Below are 19,510 nucleotides of genomic sequence, written 5' to 3'. Positions count from 1 at the left end.
ACTAATTTGCGAGTTATTTGTCAGATTGCTCAGTGATTAGAATCACTTTTTTGGAATTAAGTGATCATATTTTCCAAGTGACAGTATCTCATTCATCAAGGCCAGCCTGAGACCTCTTCAGCTTCCCTTCAAACTTCAGGGATGCAGGAACCGTCCTGCCTCCCAGCCACTCTCTGTGGGTCTTGCCAATGCCATTAACAGGGAAGCTGGGCATCATCTGGTTAAGGCTAGAAAGTGTCAGGCTGTTTCTGGAATCTCTCTATTCAGTTGGCAGAGTGGGACAACCCCATTGGGTACCATGTGGTCAGTGTTGATGCGGGCAACCGTGCTGATGGAGGGCAAGTTGGCCAATTGCTAAGAAGGAGGGCAGTGAACACAGAGGGTGAAATTTGTCATTTTATTGGGGACAATCTACAGGGTTGCTCCCCACCACTAAACAGCTCTTTTAACCATCTTATATGCTCGAGATTCACTTAACAAGTTAAAAAAAAAACAAAAACAAAAACCTGCTGCGGGGCATAGGTGCCAAGAAAAAGTATAGAATTTCAGGGAGAGCAGAAACTTGCTTTGAACCCAGTGCTCTTTGGTGGCAACAAGAAAAAAGGACGGTGATGTCTCCAGACCCTCTGGATTCACAGCAGAAAACCAGAAGCAGGTTCGGAAAAAGGAATTCTCTTCTTTAAACCCACGTTCAGTAAAAGAACAGATCTCTTCTTCTCTCTGGAGACTGGCTTCCTGAAAAATAGAATAAGCTTGATGAGGTAGCAGCTGGCTTGGTGCCCAAGGAACCCAGGTTTGAGTCTTGACCTCACCACTCTTAGCTGTGTGACCTCAGGCAAGTTACCTAGCCTATCTGAGTTCCCCTTTCCTCATCTGGTAAATGGGAAGACTAATGATATCTATTGCCTACATGAGTTAAACACATGTAAAGCCCTTAGAACAGTGCCTGGCACAGATAGGCTCAGGAATATTTGTTCAAGAGGTAGTGTCCTTATATGGAGTAGAGTAGAATTATCGTGTGGTCACACTGCAGCTAGCTTACTGGGTAAGACCAAGGACAGAAAACTGACCCTGGCACTTACCTTGACTCTGGGTAAGTTACTTAACCTCCCTAAAACTCCATGTTCCCATCTGTGAATGAGGATAAAACCACACCCGTGGGGTAGCGAGCTATGGGTTCTTCTTTTACCTCATTTCTGTGATTCTTGCCATTCCCTGCACCTTTGGCTCACGGCGCCTCAGTCAGCCATTCACCATGGTCACACACTAGACCTTGTCATCACGTACACAGCTGTCACCCCACCATCTCAGTTTCAAACCACCATCTCCCGATGTCATCAGCTTAAGCAGTCTTATCACCACATTTTTACATAATCTCATCCTCCAATCCATCAACCTCTACTACCCGGCACCTTCCATCTGCCTCCATTTCCTTCTGTGAGCAGCTTAGATACCATGATCCTGTGTTATGGTCCCTCATTCATCATGATCACTTGTCAAAACCTCAACCCTGGATGAGCCAGAGTTTGGCTTCTCTGTGCATTACATTAACCCAACAGCCCTGGTGAAAAAAAAAAAAAAATCACACAAGTCAGCCAACTGTTTCCACTTAAACTCATGATGTCAGCCTTTATAGCTGATTCAAAATCATTTGATTACTATGTTTCCAACTCCCCACAAACAAGCCTGCAAATCTAGTGGCATCTGTGTCCTTATTCCCCATCTTTTGTCTGCTTTCAATGGTAGAATGTCCCCTCCTCCTAAAAAATGCCAATGCTTCCCCACAACCTTGCAATTGTCTCCAGCCATGAAGTTATTGTCATCATCTTGTCATCCATCTCTTCATCTCTGTATAGGCTCTATTTTTTTTTTCTTTCTGGTCACCTGAGTTTGTTTGTTTATTTTTTTTTTGGGGGGGGGGAGGCTAATTACTTTTCTGTATAGGCTCTAATATTTGCCTTCTTTAAAAAATAAATAAATAAAAGACCCTCTCCACCCCACTAATCTCTATAGCTACTAGCTTACTTTTATTCACCTCCCTCAAGGCTAAACTTCTCCAAGAAGCTACTGCCATTTACTATCTCTACTTTCTCAGCTGCCATTCCCTCCTCAACCCACCCCATCCAGCTTTCGTCCACATGCTATTAATGAAAACTGCTCTTAACTACGTTATCAAAATCTCTGATGCCACATCCAATTTCTCTGGCCTTCTCTTATCTGATCTCTCGGAAGCCTTTGACACAAGTGATCACTCTCTGTGTTTGGAAACTTTGTCTTCTAAGTTCCTGTAACACCACATTCTCTGGCGCTTCTCCCACCCAGGGCCTGCTCCTTCTCTGTATCGTCTGCTCGGTTCTCACATCCCCCAACTTCTAAATATTGGCGCACTCCAGGACTTTGTCCTCTGCCCTTTTCTCTGCCTGGGTGATCATTCAGTGGCTTGCAGTGTCATTTTCATACCGAACAATCTCAAAACTTTACTCAGGCTCTCCCCTCGCTTCTGAACTCCACACTTACATACAACTGTTGGAGAAGGCCATCCGCTTGCATGTCTTATCATCACCTACAGTGAATGTGGCCAAGGCAAAGTTGTGTTCTCCTACAATCTGCCTCATTTCCACACATGTACCAGTATCCACAGAGTTGCTCATGCACGCAAATGAAAACCTAAACACCCCACATATTAATAGATCTCAAACACATTCACTTCATCCAGCATCCACGACTGCCATCTGATTCAGGCCACCATCTTGTGCTTCTGGCCTCCTAACCAGTTCTTTCTCCAATGCATCCTCTGCACAATGGTTCTGTGGCCTTATTAAATGCAAATCGGATCACACTTCAAACCCTGCCATGCCTCACTGAGTCACTTAGAAGAGAAAATCAACCCCCACCATGATCCAGAAGGTGCTGTGTCAGCCGGCCAGTTGACCTTTCCAGGGCTCCCTCTGCCCACACTCAGGTTTCTCCCGGTCCTCACTCACTTCTGGTCTGGGCAGGGCAGCCTCCCCCATCTCCATCCCAGCTCTTCCTAAAGCTCCCAGCATCCCTCAGTCCATGTGGGCCCCTGCTCACACATCACTTCAGCATAGAAGCCACCCTTGACCCCCTTTATCCAAAGCTGACCTCTGTTTTGCTCTGTTTCAACACTTGGTATGCTTCCTTCAGACTTACCATAACTTGCAAACATTTTATTTTGTCCTTTTTTTTTTTTGGTGGAATCTACCTTCCCCACTAGACTAATAACTGTGAGAGCAGGGACCAAGAGTTTTATACACTATTATATATATATATATAAAAGCGCACCATGTCTGGCAATATTTTCTGTAGACATTGAAGGAATGTACAATGAACCACTGTCTATTTCTACAGATTAAAAAAATCAAATTCACTAAATATTTTGGCACCAGTTTGGGGAGTGCCTCCAACTATGCTTCCAGCAGATTGCTCTTCTCTCCACATGATCTCTGGCTCATGTGGGTGTGTGGTACCCACTCGAGAGGACTAGACCATATTGGAGGCGCAGGAGGGGGTCTGTCTTCCTTCAACAAATATTTATCTGGGGCCTAACAGAGGAAATCTTTCAGACTACCAAAATCTTCCTGACAGTTTCATCTAGCTCACTTCAAAATCAGGTCAATATATGGTAACTCCCTGGTGGCCCCATGGTTAGGATTCAGTGTTTTCCCTGCAAGGGCCCAGGTTCAATCCCTGGTTGGGGAACTAAGATCCTGCAAGCCATTTGGCATGGCCAAAACAAAACAAAAATCCCAAATCAGGTTAATATAAAATATATCAAACATAAAAAGAGGCTACTGAGTTCCACGCCAAAACCACTCAACCAGGAAGTGATGGCGCAGAATCTGGGCGTTTCACAAGCTCCCCTCTGGTTTCAGCATCAGGCAAGATGGGGAAATGGGTGCTGTGCTCTCTTAAGAATGTGGGCTTTGAGGGGTGTTCCTGGTCCTTTTTTCACATAGGAAGTCACCCTCTTCCCACTCTCCGTGTCCTGCTGCCTCCCTCTGCCCAGAGCCACAGTGGCAGAATAGCCAACAGGGGGCTGTTGGCATAGCCAGGTACCCATTCCACACTTCCTGTCAGCTATTCTCCACATGGCCCTTTCTCAGGATAATACTGCTCCTTTGCATGCTTTCCAAGTTTCTGCACCCCCTCATCTTACTCAGGATACTGTCCTGGTCCACAGATGGACAGTGAGCCCATATACAGTGAAGCAATCATACCGGTTGCTAGTCTTCACTGCTGTACACTTGATTTAAGTTGGAATTGTTTTTGATGATTTATGTTTAATGTAATTTATGATATTGATGATTATGACACTGTGAGAGCAGAGAAATAATTGTACCCCTGCCACTTGCTATTTGATCTTAAGCCAAGTCCTTTCACCTGTTTGAGACTCAGTTTACTCATCTATTAAATGGGTATATTCATTTCTTCACTCATTCAACCTCTATTTACTGCATGCCTCATGTAAGGCACCTAAGATGTCTTCATACATGAATCATAAGGTCATTGTGGAGACTGAGCTCATAGCCACCACCGATACATGGTGTTGCTGTTAATTTGGGCCTATGAGCAATTGAAAGCATCAGGCTTTTGGTAATTCTGAGGCTTACAATTTTTTAAATGTATAAGCTAACAAGTACTTAGGAGACTTGATAATCCTGATTTCATATATTAGAAAGTGAGCAGAGCTCATCCCTTCAGGAAGACTTCCATGAAGCCTGATGAAATTGCTAAGGCTCTTGGATCAGCCCTAAATCTATCTTGTCACTTGGGCACAACCAATTCCTCACGGAGGGTGATTTGTTACTTGCTTGTTTCACACAACAGTATCAAAAAAATTTAATTTATACTCTATCGGAAGATAGATTTTTACCATTTCCTTTTCTGACGTTCTCTTATTGTTTCCAGCATTTGCTCACTCTTTCATTAGACATGTATGTTCTGACCTCCATGCCAGGCACTGCCACAGGTGCCAGGATGGGTTAGTACACCTCTCAAAGACTTGGCCCTCAAGGAGTGGACATTTTAGGGAGGTCTATATATTTTGTTCACCCCCATTCCACACCAAACTGTACAGTGCCAGAGATCGGAGGCTGCGGTGGCAACTCTTCCCTTGATGCCTCTCAGACACACAGAGTGAGAACAGCTGCAGGCACACGGATGCCCTCCCTAAAGGCACTTTTTGCTCCCTTACTGGGTGCTGACTTACTAGAGTCTCATTTCCATTAGAATTTACATGTCAATACATATATGTAAATTAATCCTTATCAGAAATCTGATGAGGTGGGCATTATTTTAATCCTCCTTTTATAAATAAAGCTACTGAGGTATGGAGAGGTGAACAAATGTGGTTAAAGTTCCTGAAGCTAGTAGCTAATGAAGGTGGATTCAAACCTGAGCCATGAAGGTCCTCATGTCAAACCAGAGATTGTCCTCATTGGGCGGTTCTTACTGACACCACTTTCAAATTGAATGTGGAGCCCAGAGTCCTAGGCTTTGGTATCAGGTGGCATTTTCTGACTGCAGAGTCCTGGGGTGGCCCTATGTTCTAGGCTGAAAACTGAACATCCGGGAAAGAGCAGGCTAACCTTCATGAATTTGTTCATTTTCCTGCATCACCTTGGTTACCTTGCTAAATCCAGCTCAGATAAAAGAACTTAATAGAATTGCTTTTACAGCCAAATTAGAAAACGGGCAAAACATTTTACAAGATACTAAGTGCATGGGCTCTTTGAGACTTAAAGGTAACCAATTCTAAGGGTAAAAACACTAAATAACAGAAATGAGGGTCATTTCAATTGCTGGAAATCCTGATTTTTCTGCTATAAGTTTGTTCTCAGGATGCAGAGATAAGATATCAAAGACAGAAGCAGACACTCACTTTCAACTGCAAAGCTGGCACCGGCAGGTCCACCATCAGGGGGGAAATAGATTTTCTTAACTAGGAAAGAAAAAAATATGATTGGGAATGAAATCAGGGACTGGGTTAGAAAGTGCACACAGTACCCCCTCAAGGAACCCCAAATCATGTGCTCCTCAATTTTGACATTTGACATGTTTTCTTTTATCAGATGCTACAAAAACAGACACACTTCTGTTTTGTATGCCCTTGGGGTTTTGTTCCCATTTATGGGCAGTTGTTTCTGATCAAGGGTTGCTAACTTCCTCAACAGATCCTGGACTGTCAGCCACTGATTTATCCAGTAGATATCAGCATTAATAGGAGTGTAAAGAGTTGGCAACAGTTGAGACTTTGGTGATGAATATTTGTTTGAAAATGCATCTAGAACTTTCGGGACTATGATAACACCTGCATTGTGGCTTTGCTATGATGTGCCTGGCATATACTAGATGCTTGCTAAATCTTTGCTAAATTTGATTTGAACTGCATGGCTTGTTTTGTTTGGGACGCAATGATTTGAGCTGTGTTCTAACCATCCATCGAGACAGGGTTCCACTGTGTGTGTGCACAAGCATATACACACAGTTGGCCTCATTTTCCCCTCTGAATCCAGCAGGAACAGATTTTTGAAAAGGAGTACAAGGATGGGAATTCTCATAGGTTTCCCAAGCTTGACATTTTTATGATTTACTCTTTAAGTATATTGCTAATCAAACTCTGCAAATGATGGAATGGTATTTTAACAGAAAATTTGTTTTTGACTTTAGCATGGAACACAGCATCTGACTTTAGGCCTCGGTGTAACATAAATATACTTAGTTCAGAAGTAAAAGCAGCTTCTGGCAATTTCTTTCAGGCACAGACCAGGGAGCTGTAAAAGAAAACTCATCCAAGGTGCAGAAAGCCAAAGATGGAGACTCAGCCCCAAGAAACTATGAAGCATCTACTATTACCAATATTTCATGTGAAGGGCAAATCTTGCAGGAGAGTCACTTGTTTTTTTTGGTCAAAGTACACTTTAGGCCAATCCTTTCCCATCCTTTTACAAAGAAGGGAGTCTTGTTTCTCGATGAGTATTTTGCATCTGCTGCTGCTGCTGCTGCTAAGTCGCTTCAGTCGTGTTCGACTCTGTGTGACCCCAGAGACAGCAGCCCACCAGGCTCCCCCGTCCCTGGGATTCTCCAGGCAAGATTTTGCATCTAGTAGGTGCTGATTAAATGTCAGATGAGTGAGTAAATGGAATAAAACAGTGAATGAGCGTTAAGGAGGTTTTTGCTTCAGGGAGGAGTAGGGGTCAGGGAGCAAAAGCCCCAGACAGCCAGGCACCATGACGGTCTCCAGGCAGCAAGGGGGCGGCCTCCACTGTCGCTTTGAATTTTAATGTGTGGAGCAGATGGTTGGTATAGACGGCCCTTGTTTCTACCCAGGAGTCTGGCATTATTGCAAGTTGCCAACCTATTTGGAGGATAGTTTTGAGCCTGTAGGTGTATCACTGAGTTCTGTTTTACACATGGGTTATCTGGCAGTTCACAGTGAGGTGAATGCAAGACCCTAAGATTTTAGGCAGCAGCCTATCATTTTTCTAGGCCAAGTCCGAGTCAGCAGACCAGGGTGAATATTCTGGGCCAACTGCATCTGGCTGGCTATCTATGCAACCCTTTAGTCATTAAATAGTGACTATCGATACAGCCTAGTGAAGGTAGATGTTTTGTCCCTCAGAAGCCCCACAGCTGGAGAGGCAGCAATTAGTCTTCCCATCCCATCTCAGGTCAACGCACTCTCAACCACAACCAATCAGAAGCAACCCCTCCAACCGTACTTGGAGGCATTTCCTTACAGTGGGCTGAGCTGGGAGGCAGGTTGAAGAGCAATCCTGTGCTTCCGGCAGAGTTGCCATCCTCCCACGAGGCAGATTCCTGAGGATGGGTTAGGCATCTCTCTGGCTGGAGGAGACTTAGGAGGGGCTCATACTTCCCCTCAGGCTGGGGCTCTGGAACCAAGTGCCCAGTGGAAAAAGCATGAGGGTAGCCAGGCTCTGGGAAGCTGGGACTGGCAAGGGAGGAGAAATGCCACAGCTCGCCAGGCTGAACGGAGGGGCCCCCAGTCAGGGACAGTGGGTATTGATCCATAGGCATTAGACCAGATCCATTCAAGCTGCAGCTGGCGGCGCCATTTGCAAAAGATACTTCCGGCTGTGGCTTTGTCCACGGAGCAGAGAAACGCCACTGATTTGGAGGCATGTCACTATCTGGGAAGGAAAGATTTAGAAGACAGATTTGTTTATTGTTTTCAAAATGGAATTAGCTTTTTTTATGGTTAACACAGGGGCTTCCCAGGTGGCTCAGTTGTAAAGAATCCATCTGCCAATGCAGGAGATTCAGGAGATGCCAGTTTGATAGATCTCTGGGTTGGGAAGTCCCCTGAAGGAGGAAATGGCAACCCACTCCAGTATTCTTGCCTGAAAAATCCCATGGACTTACAGTCCAAAGGGTTGCAAAGAGTCAGACATGACTGAGCCACTGAGCATGCACATACCTACTATGTATGGTTAATTGAATGTATTTTTTACTGTGAAAAATGTACAGAAGGTTAAAAAAATCACTCTAAGCATAATATCAGAGACTATCAGTGTCTATCTTTAGGTGTACTTCTTTCCAGGATATTTCTATATATGTACACATTGTTTGCTCTCATGTTATTAAAATATCACAAACTTCCTGCTATAGCAACACACAGAACCAACAGCAGCTTTTCAAATCACTGCATGGCATGCCATCAGAAGGTAGTAACATGACTACCAAACACAATAGTTGGGCAGCTCAGTTATTCCATTTTTTCAATTAACAACATTGGGATAAGCATCTTCATATATACCTCTCTATATACTTGTCCAACTAGCCCCTCAAGGAAACTTTTCTAGAAGTAGAATTACTTGATTAAAGGTGATTTATGTTGTTTGTTGCCATTGTTTGACTTTTATTTTATAGCTGGTGTTTTGAATACACTGAAGAGAAGAACCCTCCATAAAGTTTTGTGAAGCCTTTCCTCTTCAATGTATTCCAAACACTGGTTTGCCGGTATCATACAAGTATGGGGTTGAAATCTCATTTTCAAGAAAGGTCTGTGCCATGGGGATGTTAAGAGACTGGACCAAGTTAGCAAAGCAGATTAGCCAAGTAGAGATCGGAGCTGGAGGGGGTCAGTGATGGGTAGGAAAGTGGTTGCTTCATGTGCTCAGTCATGTCTGACTCTTTGTGACTCTGTGGACTGTGGCCCACCAGGCTCCTCTATCCATGGGGATTCTCCAGGCAAGAATACTGGAGTGGTTTGCCATGCCCTCCTCCAGGGGATCTTCCCAACCCAGGAATCGAACCCAGGTTTCCCACATTGCAGGCTGATTCTTTACCATCTGAGCCACCAGGGAAGCCCAGTTTCTTGGAATTCTTCCTATAAAAGCAAAATGTTCAAGGTCAAGTGGTGACTCAGGTTCTTCTTGTAAAATTCTTGTGGACTAGCTAATGGGAATGGAGTCTCCTGTGGTCTCAGAGACACTATTCAAACTGTGCCTCGAACAGCAGCTGAATTGGAGTTCTCAAAGAGTCTTGGGCAGCTTGACATGGACGGATGTTTTCCCCATTCTCAACACCCACTCAGACAAGAAGGGAGGCGGGAGAGAGCCCTGGCAGATGGTGCTTAAAGCCTGGAGGTTCTCATCTATCCAAGATAATGAAGGGGGCCTGGATGTGGAGATAAAGGGAGACTGGAGGGCTGGAGAGGCTGTCTGGCCCCCTTCCCTTCCTCGTGCACCTCACCCAGCACTCCTGAATGTTCAGTTTGCCTAGATCTTTTCTGATAGGTCTGCCCAGTGATGCTGGAGTGTCTCACCCACCAGCACAGCTTTTCACGTAATATAGATGGTAAGGGCAAAACAAGCCCTAACCTACATAGCACAGATATTCTGCTCAACTTCTCATATTGTTCATGAGCGATGGGCAACGGTTGGCTTCTTTTAATGAGGTCAAGGGCAATGAAACAATTAGCAAGATTTGTTCCTGAGGATGACTGCTACTTTTGAAAACTGATATCTGCTGGGTAGTAGCAATTGGAGGCAGTTATCTATGTGGGGTAGTAGCAATTCAGGGCCACTGTGTAGCACAAATAGAATGATTAAGCTGACTTAGGCTAATCACTGTTCCTGCTTCATATTGAATGAGGGTACTGCATGTCCTAAGCACAAATGAGAAACAATGTTTAGCCTCTGACAACTGGGCAGTTTCCATCTGAACTGGCCTTCCAGATCTCATACATAGGACCAAGGTTTGGAAGGCTTGAAATGTGGAAGGCAGGGCCCCAGCGTGTTTTGAATATTTTCTTTAACTGCTTCCCTTCCAGAATTGTCTGACTGAAAGGTTAAGGGGAGTGGATGGATGTGCCTGTCCAAGGGCCCACTTGGTTGGTCACTGAGTGCACCAGAGCACAGTTTGGATGGGAGTATGTGGGAAGACATAGAGTTCCAATCCTGAATTCACAGTAACCCAACTGTAGGCCTTCGGGGGCCCAGAAAAGTCACCTTTCCAGGGCAGGCTTGGGTGTGGTGTCCCGTGGAATGGACACCCTGAACTTTGGTGGTCTCTTTCTCAGGCTTCTTGGACAAACTGCTCCAGTAACCACACCCATCTAGTCAGAGAACCACTGGACTGGCTCATGGTGACCGGTGAAAATAAGTGGCCCTGGTGACACTTCCTTAACCGAGTTCCCCCTCTTAGAGCCCCAGGCGAGACTCCACTGCCTTCTCAAACCCCAGCCTACATTAATGAATGGAGAGCAAGCAAGGAACACTTTGGGGACATTTAGGGAAGGCTAGGTTTTTCATATTCTATTTTTTTCCTTCAGATGTGAGTCCATACTAGGCAGTGTTTATGAAATATTAACCACCCTGTATCTTATGATGTCTTACAGTGGATGCAGCTTTAGTCTTTTTTAAAATTGAAATATAATTGGCTTACAATATTATTTTAGTTTCAGGTATACAACAGAGTAACTCAGTATTTTTAGAGATTATACTCCATTTATAGTTATTCTAAAATATTAACTATAGTCCCTGAACTACACATTACATCCTTGTAACTTCTGTCCATAGTAGCTTGTACTTCTTAATCCCCTTCCCCTATTTTGCTCCTCCCTTCCCCGCCCCAGGCTGGATCTTTCTTTCAGTAGGAATACAAAAGGCTTCCAACCCCTGGACTCCTACTCTGAGCATCTAGCCCCTGCCTCTTTGTTCCATCCATGCCTCTAGCATTCACGAAACCCCTGGTTGTAAGACCAGGTCCTGTTCAGAGAGCACAAGTCCCCATTTCCTCCCTATCCCTTTAGGATGAAAATGTCAAGCTACTCTCCCACCTGTTAAGCAAACCCAGAGACATCACCCATGCCCACCCATAGATGCTTGAGAGCCCCAGAACCTTCTAGAAAGCACTTCTAGGCATCAAGGAGTTTGCTTCTACCCCAGAGGATCCTCCCTACACTCTGTCTTTGCATGGTGGCCCTGACACCCTGTCCCAGGCTGGCTTCTGGACACACCAACTTCAATGTCAACCCCTCAGAGAAGCTTCCCCTTAACAGCCAATGACACCGAGCACGTCCCTTCCCATGGATGGAAGGGGACAATCCATGTGAAAGGTTTAGCATGGTGCCCAGGACCTTATAGGCACTCAAGAAGTGAGAGCTGCTGCTGTGGTTAATATTATTAATTATTATTTTAGTTTAGAAATGCAGCGTAGGCTCACATTCACGGGTTTCTCTCCTGGCTTGCAACACTCTACAGGATCAACCAGGAAAAAGCCAAATGGTAACGCAGGGGGCCTGAGGAAGTCTCTCTGCCCTCACTCATCACAGAAGGGAGAGGAGGAAAGGCCAGAGCCAAGGAGCCTGGGAAGCAGCGGTGCTGCAGGGCTGATATGGAGGATGGAGTAGATACTGGCTATAAAAGAGAGATTTCCGGGATTTCCCTGGTGGTCCAGTGGCTAAGACCCGCGTTCCCAATGCAGGGGTCCAGGGTTCCATCCCTGGTCAGGGAACTAGATCCCACATGCCACAACTAAAGATCTTGCCTGCTGCAACAAAGATCAAAGATCTGTGTGTCAACTAAGACCTGGTGGAGCCAAACAAATAAAATAAAAATTAAGGGAGATTTCAGAAGCCTTTGCTCCGTGTGTCAATTCCCAGAAATAATCCATCAAAGGTGGGCAAGAAAGATTGTAAATCTAGAGGAGCTTTCATTTACTATGCACTTACTATAGCATTCTGGATGCATCTCAGGTGAGCTTCACAAGGGTCCAGATGAGAAAATAGAGACTCAAAGTGGTTAATGTAACTCGCCTAAGGCCACAGAACTGGCAGGTGGAGAGCTGGCTGAGTCTCAGCTTCATGCTTGGCCAGCTCTGCCTCCTATTATCTTCAGAATGCACCTACTCCCGCAGCTGGAAAGTTGGCAGATGAGCATAACGGGCATAACATTTCTGGCAGCAATTTATCAGCAGATATCAAAACCCTAAAATCTGACCGGACTTTTTGATGTAGTCATTCTACCCACAACAATATATTTTAAGAATATAATCAATGATGCATGCAAAAGTTGAGCTGCAAGGATATTCAATGTGATACTTACATATAGTGAAAGATTGGCAACAATCTAAATGTCCAAAAATTTCAACAGATTTGAAACAGCTATAAAAAAGGATACTCTTGAGGCATGAAATGATGTCTTAGTAGGATATGAAATGGCAGTAAAGATATATATGGTTTATTACCCGTTAAAAAGCCAAGTGACATTAGGTTGTAAAACTTAGTATGGGCGCCTAGATGTGCATGTGGTTTTGTGTCCTGAATGCTTCTCCTGTGTTTTGTAAAGTTTCAAAACTTAACACAGTATCTTTGTGATTAGAAAAAGTTAGTTTTCCTTTTTTTCCCCCCGAAAAAATTAGTTTTAAAGTAAAAACTTAAGAACCCACTTGACTCAGTGAACCTGAGTCACAGCTGTGAAAGGCCAGTGCATAACTGCCTGGTTGCCTTCCATCTATCTTTCCTTCCTTCCTTCTTTGTCCCCTGCCTCCACCTTTAATATAAATGCTGCTTTACGATGAAGTGGAAGCCGAGAACCCTCTTAACACACACACACACATCTTGCCCCATGAAGTTCCCAACTTTGGCCTGACCAATGTGCACACACTGACATTCCCCTCTCTGCCATTTTGGCTGGTGGCACTTGTCTCCGATGTACTCCAGAAACAAAGAAAATATTATTTGTATTAGCTGGGGTTGAAATAACACTAGAGACAGAGAGACAGCTTGTGGGGGACAGCTCTGTTTCAGGGCATCCCGTGTGTGTGTGTTGGGGGGGAGAGTTTCCTATTCAGTCTCACTCCCTCCTTCACAACCACCTGTCTAGGTCCTTTGCTGATTAGCCAGGTTCCCTTTCCCAACTAAAAATGGAGATGAAATACAGAACATGTGCTTGTATTTTGAAAATGGCTAAGAGTTCTTTGGGTTGTATGTAGCTCGTCAGGCTCCCCTGTTCGTGGGATTTTCCAGGTAAGAATACTGGAGTGGGTTGACATTTCCCCCTCCAAGGGATCTTTCTGACCCAGGGACCGAACCCAGATCTCCTGCCTTGGCAGGTGGATTCTTTCCCACTGAGCCACCTGGAAAGCCCAGTAAGAGCTCAGTATCTAGAATCGAATGATCTGGTTATGAACAGCTGCCCCTTATGAGCTGTGGGATCTTGAACAAGTCACTTGATTCTCTGAGCTTCAGTTTTCTTATCAGGAAATGGGCAAGGTGAGAGTTAACCAAAAGGTTACTGTGAAGATTCACTAAGATAATTCATGTGCCAGCCCCTGGGAAAGGGCCTGGAACATAGGAAGCACTCAATAAATGTTGGCCATTAGAAACATTATTAGTGAGAGTGCTAATGGGCAACAGTGTGGATGACCTAGAGATTGTCTTACTGAGTGAAGTAAGCCAGAGAAAGACAATATCATTATGATATTGCTTATATGTGGAAACTAAAAAGAACTTATTTATAAAACACAGACTCACAGACACAGAAAACAAAGTTATAGTTACCAAAGGGGGAAGAGGGAATATAAATTATGAGTTTGGGATTAACAGATACACTCTCACAGGGAACTATATTCAGTATCTTGGAAGAATCTGGAAGGGAAAAGAATCTAAAAAGAATAGATACATATTATATATTTACGTATAACTGAATCATTTTGCTGTACACCTGAAACTAACTCAACACTGTAAATCAACTATACTTCAATTTTTAAAATTGAAAAAATAAATACAAAAGAAGAAACCCAGCATTTCTTCCCAACCCCACTGGATTCTGGAGGAGAGGAGAGGAGAGACTGGCTATAAAAGACCTCAGAGGGCTCAGGCTGTACGAATACCTTCTCTCAGCAGCCCTTGAGTGAAGGGAGCCAGCCCTGCGGCTGGGCTCGTGGCTGGGACAGGAAGAATACAGGGTGGGTTGTGCACCAAGACAAGCCCCCAGAAATGGACATTTATGAAGCTTCTCCAAGTTACCTACTCTGAAATCACCCATGTCCTTTTAAAAGGGAAATAATTCAGCTACTTTCAGCATGTGTTTTCTTTCCTACCAATAGGGCCAGTATAAATTATACCTAAGTAAAAAAAAAAACAACTTGGATTTGAAAAAAGCAGCCAGGAAATTCAATGGCATTTCCTAGGCACATGGGCCTGTCAGAGCACCCTGGGTGAGCCCGCCATGGGAGCCCATGAATGGGAGCCTGTTCTCAGCTTAGCCGGGGCCTCGCTGAGGTCAGGCAGCCTGGGGCAGGCCTGCAGGGGCTTAGAGGATGCTAAGTGTCGGTGATGAAGAGCTAAGCTGCGTGCAGCTCATAGAACACCTCCAGTGAGAACCACTGGGGACACGTCTTCTTTCAGGGGACCCTCCCTGGAGGCAACAGAGCTTATGAGAAATTTGACTCCTAACTGTGATAAGAGAAGCCTTGAAGAAAAGAGGCTTTCTCCTTCATTTGTTCAGTCAGCTGGACAAACAGAAGCCTAACCCACAACACGTGCTGCAAGGGAGATCTCGTCACAGTCAGGGGATCTGTGAGACTATCACACGGAAATGTGACAACACAGAAGGTAGGTAGAGAAGAAAGCCGCCTCTGTTTGGCCAGAGAAGGCTGTCTTGGGCCAAGCTCCCTTGGTGGGCAGGGGCTTCATAGAATACAAAGTGAAGTCAGGAGAGTTAAGAAACAGGGCAGCGGCCACCCAGAAGCCAGTGGACAACTTGGAGGCTGAGGGGAGGGTCCTGCTGTCTTGCAATCCTGATGGTTTGAAGGTGGGCCCTCACATCCACTGTAGACATTCAAAAACCTGCCTCGAGCCTTTACACACCACAAATATTAACTACCACCTACATGGCACTTACTACGTGCCACTTGACATGAGTAATCTCACTGATTCCTCCTTTAGTTCAATGATACTCAGTTTTACAGATGAGGAAACGGGCCCAGAGAGATGAAGTGATATGCCCGAGGTCCCATGGTTAAACAACAGTAAAGCTGACCCGGCCCCAGGGTGCCTGGGTCTAAAGCCATATACCAAACGATACTGTCTCTCCAGCAACCCCATCAACCCCCATCAACGACAGACATCAGCACCCTGTGATCCAAATCACAATTTCATTCATTCACTAAATATTTATTGAGTACGTTCCATGCGTTGGACATTAGGGTGGGTACTTGGAAAACAGCACTTAACAGACCGACAGCGTCTAGAGGGTAGGAAGAGATAAGAAACCCATAAAATACACAATATGCCCATGGTGACGCATGCTAAGAGAAATAAAACAGGGTAAGACAGTGACAGGGTGGGGACGTCTATGTTTTAAATAGATTGTTCAGGAAGGCCTGTCTGAAAGACGACATTCTAACAGAGATTTCAATGAAGGGGCAGTCTTGCAGTTACCTGGGAAAGAGCGTTTCAGGAAGAGGGGAGAGAGGAAGTGCAAAAGGCCTGAGGCAGTACTGTACCTGTCACAGCTACAAAGAGCAAGGAGGCTATGCTGGACTGAGAGGATAATGAGATCAGAAAGATGACAGGGGCTCAGGCAAGTGAGGGCTCCCGGAAGACCTTGGATTTGATTCCAAGTAAGATGAGAAGTTACTGGAGGATTTCGAACAGAAAAGTAACATGGTACAACTTTCTGACTGCTACTTTGAGAACAGACTGAAGGGGAGCAATGGAAGAAGCAGAGAGACTGATGAGGAGGCAAAAATCCAGTGGGGAGAGGGTGGCTTTTCAGACTAAGGGGACAGGAGTGGAGGTGGAGAGATATGTTCAGAGCTCAGACAAACTTTGAAGGTAGAACTTACAGAATTGTTCAAAGGGTTGGATGCGGGGTATGAGATAAAGAGAGGAGTTAAAGATGACTGCAATTAATTGGAAGGATGCAGCTGCCATTTATTGAGACTGTGGACGGAGCAGGGTGAGGGGAAGATCAAGAGTTCAGCTTGGGGGACATCCCTGGTGGTCCGGTGGTTAACACTTAGCCTTCCAGTGCAGGGAGTGCAGGTTTGATCCCTGGAAGGGGAGCTCAGATCCCACATGCTTCTCAGTCAAAAAACCAAAACATAAACAGAAGCAATACTGTAACACATTCAATAGATTTTTGGTCCACATCAAAAAAAATCTTAAAAAAAAAAATTCAGCTTGGGACCTGTTTGGTTTAGATTCCTAGTAGCTATGTGAAGTGAAGATATCAACTAGGCAGCTGCGTAGATAAGTCTGAAATCCAGTCTGGGTAAAGATATGATATTCATCAGCACATAGGTGGTGTTTATGTAGATGGTATTTAAGACAAAGAGACTAGAATTGATCCCCAGGGCGTGAATGTAGAGAGAGAAATTGAGATCAAAGTCCTAGGGCCCTCAAATGTTTAAGAGATGAAGCCTTGAAGAGAAGAGGACATTCAGCAAAGGAGACTGAGAAGGAGGGGTAACCAGGGAGACAGGTGGAAAACCATGAGAGCGTGATATTATGGAATCCAAGTGAAGGAGGTTACTTCCAAGAGGAGGGAGCAATCATCTGCAGCAAATGCTGCTGATGAGTCAGCTAAGATGAGGACAGAGAAAGATCACTTGCTTTGGAAAGTGGAAGTCTCCCACGAGCCTGGCTAAGACTGGTTTCAAAGAGTGAATGAGGATGACATCCTGAGTGGAGCAGATCCGAGAGCAGGAGAGGAAGAGGAAAGAGCATGCATGGACACCTCTTAGGAGTCTGGCTGCGAAATGAAACCAAGAAATGGGACAATAAGCAACCAAGAATTGGTTACATCCCGTCTGTGGGGTCGCACAGAGTTGGACACGACTGAAGCGATTTAGCAGCAGCAGCAGCAGCAGCAGCAGGTTGGATTTACCAGGCAAGCAGGAGAGAGAAAATGAGGGATGACGAATTGCTGGTGCTGACAAGGAAAAGACTGTCATATATTCAACGCATGTGTTTAGAATTAACTCAGAGTCAAATAGCCAAAGTGGACAGACTTAGCTATGCATGAAGAGCCTAGGGTTTTGACCTTTCCTAGGAGCCAGATAGAGCCTCTGAATCCCATTGCCCACAATGGATGGGCTTTTACCCACACATCAATTCCCCAAACGACTCAAGAGCAGCCATTCCTGCAGCTGCTCTGAAGTACTCAGCATACCCTTAGACAGCAACCTCCGTGCTCTCCACCCAGCCCCTGATCCCCAGTGTTAGCTTTAGTACCTGCTCCTACTATGCTCCCCCCTTCCACATGTTTCCTGAACTCCAAAGAGTCTCGGAGAAAACCATCTCACCTGACTGGAAAAGTTATTTCTAAGAGAGAAGAAAATTCTCAAAGGCTTAAAGAGGCTAATTACAACCAATTCCCTATCCAGACCCAGACTCTGGCCAGTCAGAGTGATGGCTTCGGAAAACTGGTGAGCGCTTCACCAAAAGCAGAGGCCCCATCCTGGGAGGCATGTCCATCCTCAACGGGCATTCAACGCATAAGCTTGGCACCTTTTGGCATTGCTAAGTGTTTGGGATGAGACAATGCTTTTAAAAAAATCACCCAATAGTGTGTGCAATAGACACCCCCAGTACTGTTAAGGGTGGGAAGAGGGATATGGAGAAACAATCATTTTATCCGCCTCCCTCTGGCCCCACCCTACCCCACTATAAGCTGAGAGAAGGCTGGGTGTTTCTACAGGGAACACATATGTCCAAGTCCTTTGGTGTTCTTTCCCTGTCAGGCCAAGGTAGCCATAATAATAATAATGGTGCTCTCATCGCATACTGGAGTGTGAACCCAGAATTTAACATAATTGAGGACACAATGAATCCATATATTAATTTGATTAAAAGTGTCCTTTTTTTTCCTTTTTTTTGGCCCACGCCATGTGGCTGTGGAATCTTAGTTCCCCAACCAGGAATGGAACCCGTGCCCCCTGCTGTGGAAGCATGGGTCTTAACCACTAGCCCACTAGGGAATTCCATAAACAGTGTCCATTTTCAAGCGAAACTTGAGAAATGGGTGTGGCTTCTCACTAAACAGAATGATGTGCCTTTAGCAAATAACACACATCTCAGAACATCAGAACTGTCCTTTGGATGATAGCCCGATAGGAATTCCAGCCCCTCCCTCCCGACATGCTCACCATTCCTCAGCAGCACATCTCCACTCGGGCTGGAAGGGTTCTGTCCCTGGGGGCTCTTGACATTGCCCAGAGCTCTGGAGAAGTGTTCATCCACCACATGCTAATGTCCCCTTGGAAATAGGGTGAAAAGGACACAGCGGGATTCCATTCAGTTTTAATAGGGCTCTGTGTGTGGACGGTGGTCTTCGTCACGTCTTCCATGGTGACTCAGGGGAGGGCTGCCAGAGCAAAATGCCAAAATGTTACTGGCACCCTTTCCCAAAGCGGTTTGGCTAAGTTGGCAGAGTGGCTTCCTTGAGGACAACGTTTGTGCCTAAGGTTCAGGTTCTCTCACTGGGGCTCCCAGGAGCTGCGCAGCTGCTGAGCAGTCATCAGGAATAAGATAGAGTGCTGAAGGGGTCGTCTCTTATAAATGCGAAAGAGTGCCTGGGAACATGATTAGAAGAAGCATCAGGAAATGGAAGAAAAAAGGAAAGAAAAAGGACACTGAAGCCAAGACTGCAGTAATTTGCCAGCTGGGGAAGTGCCTGCCTCCCACTAGATTCTCTGACAAGGGCACAAGCACTCCAGTAGACTTGGCTAAGCAATCAGTGGATACTGACAATTTGTTTCCCTAGCAAGCCTTGATTTCTACCTTGCCCACTTCTGTGCAGGAGCACCAAACACACCAAATTCTCCTGCTCTCCCTACATGGTGATTCGTGTGGATGGGGTCCTGCCACCCACCCCCACCCCATCTTAGAATTAGCAATTACAATCAAGGCCTCCAGACAGACATACTCTGCCCAGAATCACTTAGAAAATGTCAGAGCTTTAAATCCAGGTCCATATTCTGTTTGTTTTGTTTTTTTTCGGCTGCACAGTGT

General features: G+C 45.2%; 1 protein-coding gene across 1 annotated transcript; it reads right to left on the bottom strand.

Moving 5' to 3' along the window:
- Window positions 1-383: 383 nt before the first annotated feature.
- On the bottom strand, window positions 384-18,759 carry LOC112445127 (transcription cofactor vestigial-like protein 1; the record flags this gene model as incomplete). Its single annotated transcript, XM_024988697.1, is given in 5 exon segments — window positions 384-735; window positions 5,906-5,965; window positions 7,764-8,174; window positions 18,646-18,744; window positions 18,747-18,759. Coding segments are annotated over 5 exon segments (627 nt in total), but the record flags the coding sequence as incomplete, so codon positions are not given.
- Between the last annotated feature and the right edge of the window lie 751 nt (window positions 18,760-19,510).

The sequence above is a fragment of the Bos taurus genome, chromosome X (genome assembly GCF_002263795.3).
Source record: "Bos taurus isolate L1 Dominette 01449 registration number 42190680 breed Hereford chromosome X, ARS-UCD2.0, whole genome shotgun sequence".
NCBI lineage: Eukaryota > Metazoa > Chordata > Mammalia > Artiodactyla > Bovidae > Bos > Bos taurus.
This window is presented reverse-complemented; position numbering and strand designations above follow the sequence as displayed.